The sequence below is a fragment of the Poromitra crassiceps genome (genome assembly GCF_964638095.1).
Source record: "Poromitra crassiceps genome assembly, chromosome: 2".
Taxonomy (NCBI): Eukaryota; Metazoa; Chordata; class Actinopteri; order Beryciformes; family Melamphaidae; genus Poromitra; species Poromitra crassiceps.
The window spans coordinates 45,097,736-45,105,370 of record NC_139624.1 but is presented as its reverse complement, the minus strand read 5'-3'; the positions used below and the strand labels follow the sequence as shown (position 1 = coordinate 45,105,370).

The window sequence follows — 7,635 nt, the reverse complement described above, 5'->3', positions numbered from 1 at the left end:
ACAAGTCCAAGTTTACACTTCTAAAATTCACATTATAATAATATTCTGCAGTCTAATCTAACGGATAAGCCTGTCACATCCAGGAGGGTTCGGTTCACCCTTGGCAATAAAACTAATGTATCTGGATTTTCCTCAAAATAAAGAGGAAAACAAAACTTCTGCCATGTTAAGACTTTTCTGTGCAATCTGACCTGAAGATGGCAGCATACAGAGGTATATGAGGTATTGATACAGCAAGGAAAGCACATCTTCTACATACTGATTATTTGGATACAGAGGCCAAGAGAGAGACAAGTCTCCAGCCTCATCTACATTTACCATGATGGAATAATCTGCATTATAGTCAAAGCAAACTAGCAGCAACACATTTTGTGCATACCAGATTTTGGCTATAACCTGCTTCATCAAGGATTATGTAGATTATACAGCTTCAGTGTTAAAGGTTACACATCGTACGCCTTTTTTTATTTTATTTTTTTGCAATTTAAGAAAATGAAAAAAATCCAGCTGTTCTAGTGTGTTCCCACCGTCCATTGTCTCCATTGTAAAGAACAGGCTGTTTTCTGCTGCTGTTGATTTTATGCTAATGAACCACTGCTCTGATTGGCCGCTTCACTGGATTGTCAGTGATGTCACTAAAGGCTCCAAAACAAAAGAGATCGTAGAATCACACGCTTTTTAACTTATGGAAACTACGGCAAAACAGGAGTTTCAGATTGCACATTTTCTAAGCTATTAGAAGAGCAAAGGGGGGAAAACAATTTGCACAATATGGTATGTTTAAAGCAGGTGCGAATCTAAAATTATGACAGTGCTAGTAAAAAAAATGTTTTGTTACAGAATTAAACATTCACAACATCAAAAAGCCATACACCTAACAAAATAACTGAAGAGGAAAGTAAAGGACATGACATGGTTTCCACTAACGAGTGGAGTGACGTTAATGTGCAAAACACATCGGCGGCGGCGGCCGGCATATGAGGCGTGTCATGTGACGTCCCTAGCACACATACAGGGTTTCCCCAGGGTCATTAAAAAGTCTAAAATCCAATCACCTGAATTTCAGGCCTTAAAATGTCTTAAATTAGACTGCATTTATATAAAATGTCTTAAATACGATTTTTGCCAGATCTGACATTGTTTGGGTTATGAAGTTAATGTAATTTTATAAAGCTTTTAAAGTTGCATTAAAATAACAATGCATAACAAATTTGAAGCCGCTGCACGCAGCACTAGCCAGGGTTCATACAGACGTTACAAAATGAAATTCAAGGACTTTCATGTACTTTTTCAAGCACTATTTTTACATTTTCAAGGACTTCATGCAAAGCAAAAAAAATCATTTTCAATTATAAATTTGACCCAAAGGGGCATAGAATTTGAAATTTGAAAATTCCAAGCAGGTAACATGGCTGCCTACATGGGCAGACTTTTCTAGCCCATAGGTTGAGTCGATGTCTCGTCATAGACGCTGGGGTAGCTGGCTGGGGGCGTGGTCAGGGTGGGGGAAATCCCATTAAGATATATGGGGGGTTTTCATTTTCAACATTTTGTGGGCGTTCCCACACAGACTGACTGTATCTATACATGTTAAAAGTCCCTGGAAACCAAACATAAATGTGCTTTGTGTTTCTCACACCACAGCAAAATTGGTTATTAACCACCCAGTCAAATTTGACCAGAATCTTATATTGCCAAGTAAAATTAGGAGCTGCAATCTCTATGCTCTCAAGGCTACCCTCTGCTGTGAGACTGTGGGGGCGTATGATGCAAGCTGGCTGCAGCCAGTCTGCAGCAGGCTCACCAATAGCCAATGAGAGTTGAGTATGCTGCATGGCATGTCCAAACCCGTATATGGACGCAGACGCTAGACAGTGATTTCCGCATTGAGTCTGATCTTTCCCCAAGACCCATAAATGTCATAGAAATAATTGAAAATAGCTCACCAACAGATACAAAAACATGAGCATATATGTGTTTAATGTAAAGAATTTCCGCGATCAGACTTTTGAAACACGCATTTAAAAAATTGCGATTTGTGTCTCCCTGGAGCTCGAGGTCACCTCCCGACCTATCGTCTCAGAGTGAGGAGGGGGGCATCTTTTTTAAATCTCAGGTTTGACAGACAACGGAGTTTCTTTATGATTGATACATTTTTATGACGGGATAAGGTTGTAACATAATGGGCCAGAAGTACCGCCCACTTCAACCCCAGCTTCAGCGAACGGTAAAAACAGGGAAAACCCTAACCCAATATTTAGGATTTGGGTTTAAATTAATGTCTACAACTTTTTGGTGCTTACAATTAGGCACATACTGTAAGACCCTAAATTACATAGTTGGAAGGTTTTGGTGTATTTTGCTTCAGCTATTTCCAGCCTGATGAAGACCCTGTGTGGTTGAAACGTGCGTAGCGTTTTGTGTGCCCGTCAGTGGCGGACTGCATAATCGGGCACGTCGGGCAAATGCCCGGTGGCCTGGCCTGGCCTGCCAAAAAAAAAAAAAAAAAAAAAAAAATTTTTTTTTTTTTTTTTTTTTTGCAAGCCAGGCCAGGCCACTCACTGAACAGCAGGCCAGGCGCCGCCTACTGGTTTACTAGTGGTTTTATTACTTTATTCAGGTTTAAAGTGGGTGCATCTCATTGTAAAATTGGACTTGGCCCAAATTGGGCTTCAAACGGCCCAAATTGGGCTTCAAACGGCCCAAATCGGGCTTCAAACAGCCCAAATCTGGCTTTAAACGACCCAAATCTGGCTTGAAACGGCCCAAATTGGGCTTCAAACGGCCCAAATTGAGCTTCAAACGCCCCAAATTTTCCGCCGGCGCCCTTCGAACGCCGGCACGCGCGTCGGCCCGTATCGGCCTGGCCTGCTTGGTATCTAATGCCCGGCCTGAATTATGATCCCAGTCCGCCCCTGGTGCCCGTGTACCCTTTTGAAGATATATTCTGTTTGTAACACTGCTGTGTACACGAATATATTACTTTGGGATTAAATACTATTCTTCAAAAATTCAAGGAGCTCCCTTCGTAATTTTGGTTTACTACTTCGCCTGCTGAGCTGCCTTGGTCCACATCTCTGTGCTCCCTCGGTGTATTTTGCTTGCCAGGGTCTTTAATAAACTTAGCCAATAAGTATGTAGACTCAGCCCTCAGTCTTAATCCGTTTCACTCCTGCAAGACTGATAATATTACTATTTAAATCTTTGCATAACGTTAGGTGGCGCTGTTGGAAGCCTTGCATCGGAGAACCAATCATGAGTGTTGTGGGCGGGCCTGCTTTCTGGGGGCAGTTCTCATGCAGAACCGGTGTCTCGCAAAACATCGTCGCATTTGCGGAGAAACATATTAATCACTTAGAAACAAACATAACCTGTTAATAGGACGTGTTTCATCCGGCCCCGGCGGCTAGAGGTCTTTCCCCCAGCGATAAACCCGACCCCCGAGGCTAACGTTACAGAGCCTGCTGATGACTTCACACAGTAGCAAGCAGACCACTTCCGGGTAGGAAAAATGATTGTAAAATAAACCACAGCTATACATTTTGTTTGGAGCATATCAGCTTCATGCTCTGTGTTAGGACTATGATAAATGGCATTGACGCTACCAAATAAAATTCTAATAATAAATGTAGGCGTGTCTGCTGCTGGCGGTTCTCGCCGGGCTCGGACAGACAGTTTCTGACAGTGAAATTCCCAGACGTTTGGTGGCGCAGCTCACCAAACGTCTGGGAGCCGAGACTAATAAGTATGTAACATACAAAATGGCCCAAAGTCTGAACCCTCAATTTGATGCATTCCAAACTGAATTTATTAATTATTTTACAGGATGCATACAAGAGGATGTGTGCAAAATGCTGTGGAAAATGTTTAAAGACTTAAATAAAGTTTTTACATTAAAAAAATAAAGGACAGCACGGTGGATCAGTGGTTAGCACTGTTGCCTCACAGCAAGAAGGTCCCAGGTTCGAACCCCGGTCTGGCCAAGGTCCTTTGTGTGTGGAGTTTGCATGTTCTCCCCGTGTTCGTGTGGGTTTTCCTCCCACCATCAAAGGCATATTAGGGTTAAGACTCCTGTCAGTGCCCCTGACCAAGGCAATGGCAAAAGAACTGGAGTTGGTCCCCAGGCGGTTGCCCAATGCTCCTAGTTCTAGGAAGGTTGCTAGTAGAGGATGGGGGAAATGCACAGAATTTACCCATGGAGATAAATAAAGGATAACTTAACTTTACTAAACTTAAAATAAAATTAACGGTAATGTCCTAATTTAATGTAGAATGCAAAGGACATGTAACTGGCTCGTTAACTCGCTACTTACCGTGGCTCGTCGCACGCTTCAAGGCGGGCGGCCAGCACTATCCCTCAGGGAGAAGGAGGCTGTGCGCCCGGAGGGAGCCAGCCGTCGGTCCTCTGCTCTGGGGTTCGCTGTAGTGAGCCAGCTAGCGAGCACACAGTGCACAGGGCTGTATTTACATTATATTGTGTTTGTACATAGAGTGTTATTGAAACGTGACCGGTAGGTTTCAGATTTGTCTGGTAAAATACATTATTTTACCCAAGGGCGCAGGAAGCTGGGTGTGGTGGGTGCTACAGCACCCCCTGGTGGCAAGAGATGGAATTTTCGAAATTGTTGGTTTTGGCTCGAGTACTGTGTTTCTGTGCATGAGTCTGTGCTGTGTAGTGGATATCTTCTCCATAGACGATCTTTGCTCAACGCAGTGGTTTTTGGGTAAAAATAGGATCCACACAATGTGAAGCGTGCACTCCGGGAAATGCTGAAGTTTTGTTTACTTAGCCTCACGTTGAAACTAGTGTTTACATAGCTGTTTACTTTGTTCACGGAGTCGGAGACACACTTTGTGAAGAGAAAGAGATACGAGATGACAAGACTGACAAAAAAAGAAAGAGAAAATGGGAGGAATAGCAGGTAGTCTATCACTGTCCCTGATTGCTGAGGGTAAATTGAGTAATGCTGCAGAGAAGAGGAGAAGATACTGAATAATGACATCACAACCGTATAATCCTAATGTTAATTTAAAAATAAATATTCCTCGAAATATGGCTGTCCAAAAAACTTATAATTTTCTTCGGCGCTGCCCGCACCCCCTACTTAAAAGTAGTTCCAGCGCGGCTGATTTTACCTGCAGAGTGACTGCTGTCTCGCTCTGCTCCGAGGCACAGGGCACTCTCCACTCTCCCATCCCAGAGACTCCCACTTTCCAATGGTCAAATCAAACTCCTCCACACGCTATGTCCCACCTCTCTACCCTGTTTCACTGGGAATATGGCATGATGAGGAATAACATCACCTGGAAACGCCATTTCAGCTCAATTTTAAGACTTTTTAATACCACTTTAAATGACCTGCCTGGTCTTGTGCCGTCTCGCACGAGCTGCGCAAGGACCCCAAGATGGTGACGGCCACACTAGGCTTCAAAACCCAATGGGTGGTCCAAAAACCAATGGGTGGCATCACGCTGACTCTGTCAATATTTTTATGGTAGATGGTCTACCATGGTTATACATTTTGATGCACGCCGTATGATGCCAGTGTGTTTTGGACTTGAGACCTTTGCTTATGAAATTGTTACGTTTTTGATGAAAGAATCATGTTTGGCTGATGGATATCAAGTGGCATTTTTTTTTACCCCTAAACCTCATCTATAGCTTTTGGACTGAAATCCGTTAAATAATAAATATCTGTTGCATTAATGTACAGTCCTGAGACACTGCAGCCAGTTCATTCGGGTCGGGTGCGTCGCCTCAGGCCAGAGGCAGGCTGCTCCGCTCCGACATCCTGGATGTTTGTCTGGTAAGACTCCTCCAGAGAGGCCATGAGCTCACTGTCATCAAACTCCTCTTTCTCCTCCTCGCTGCCCTCTCTCTCCTCCTCCTCCTCCTCGGGTGTCTGTTCTCCCAGCTCCTCGGCCTGGGGACGTTCCTCCTCGGGGATCTGTTCTCCCAGCTCCTCAGCCTGGGGACGGACCTGTTCAGAAGCCTCCACTCTTCCTGCGCACGACTGGTTTTCCTCCAGAGACGCATCCGCTGCCAGAGTGTCGCGGGCTGCCAGTGACTCGATGAGGTCATCCAGATTGCGCTCGCCGGACCCCTCTGAAAGAGATGAAACGTGTTTAGGTGATTTTCTCTGCTTGTGATCGGCATTCAAAGGCAACTTGTATATGGCGTAATCAGGGCGTCCTTGAAAAAGAGAGCTTGCTCTCAATGGCCCTCCCTGTATAAATAAAGGTTAAAAAAAAGTTTTTTAACAAGCCTTCCTCACGCATACATCTCAAAGATTTCAGTTCAGATTTCAGATCAGATTTCAGATGGTTGTTTAATGTTGTATGTGAAGTACGAGAGTCTAAGTTTTCATTCCAACCAGTGAAATCACTGGAATGAAAAGGTGCAGGCTCTCGGCCATCCTATGGGCTAACTCAGGGATTGCTACGCCGAGACTCAGAATAAAGAATGAAGGCTGAGTCTCGCGTTGAGGCTAATGGGCTAATAGTCCATGGGCCAAAGCCCCAAATTTCACTCATTGGTATCACTCAAGGTGGCAAAATCTAGTCACATTTTTTGAAAAGGTACATGTCCATAGATGATATTTTGGTATGATAACCTTTGCTAAGTGGTAGCTTTGTCACAGTTATCAGCACATGAAGTTAACCACTCCCTACAATAAATTGGTATCTAGGCGCTGGTGCATATCCTACTTTAGGCTCATTTTCAGCACCTTTACTCATTTTTATGAAGGCATGGTTGGTCTAATTTTAAAGGGTAGACTCATAGGTTCATTTAAGCACAGTTGTGAGTTTGTCTAATAAACATAGAGGTCACATGGGCTCTTCAAAGTGTCAACAACATTCGTTTAACCACCATTTCCGCCTAAACTATAGTCTTTATTTGAGCATTATGACATGTAGGAACATCACTGACACAAATAACAAAACCTGAAATACTCACAGGACTGTAACAATTGAGGAAATGTATAATCTTCCCATATTATCCCACTATGAAGGCTGATTGTGGGATTTTGATGGGCCCGGGCCAGAATTTTCACTAATTGGTACCATCCAAGTTGACAAATTCTAGTTTTGTATTTTGAAAGGGTCTGTACCTTTAGATGATATTTCAACTTGATAAACCTTCCCAAGTGGTATATTAGTCACAGTTAACCCTCAATGACACCAAACATTAATCCAAAGAAAGAGACAATCTTGTCACTTTATTTGAACAGAACACCACTATCACAAATATAATGTTAAACAGTAAAGAAAAATCTTACTTTTTTCCCAAATTTTTTATCCCCCATTAGTGCTCATTTTTAATTTATTTATCCTGGTTGCTGCTCCACCCTCTGCCGATCTGGGGAGAGCTGAAACTGGCTCCATGCTTCCTCCGAGACATGGGCAGTGTAGCCAGTCACTTCTTTTCACCTGACAGGGGAAGCTTCACCGGTAGGACATAGCACGTGGGATGATCACGCTATTCCAATGAGTTCCCCTCCCTCCGAACAGGCGCCCTGAACGACCAGAGGAGGCACCACTTCAGTGACCAGGATATTGCATGTTTTGGTGAGGGGTCCCTATATGAAGGAAACCCCCAGGGGGCACGGGGAGAACATGCAAACTCCACACAGA

At 43.7% G+C, this 7,635-nt stretch overlaps 1 protein-coding gene across 1 annotated transcript in view; it reads right to left on the bottom strand.

The window, feature by feature from the left end:
- Window positions 1-4,042: 4,042 nt before the first annotated feature.
- LOC310772272 (uncharacterized protein) overlaps window positions 4,043-7,635 on the bottom strand; it is a 48,937-nt gene continuing 45,344 nt past the window's right edge. Inside the window, exon 6 of the mRNA XM_083632033.1 lies at window positions 4,043-6,106. Coding sequence (XP_083488159.1) covers window positions 5,736-6,106 — 371 coding nt within the window. The 3' untranslated portion in view covers window positions 4,043-5,735. The remainder of the gene's footprint in view (window positions 6,107-7,635) is intronic.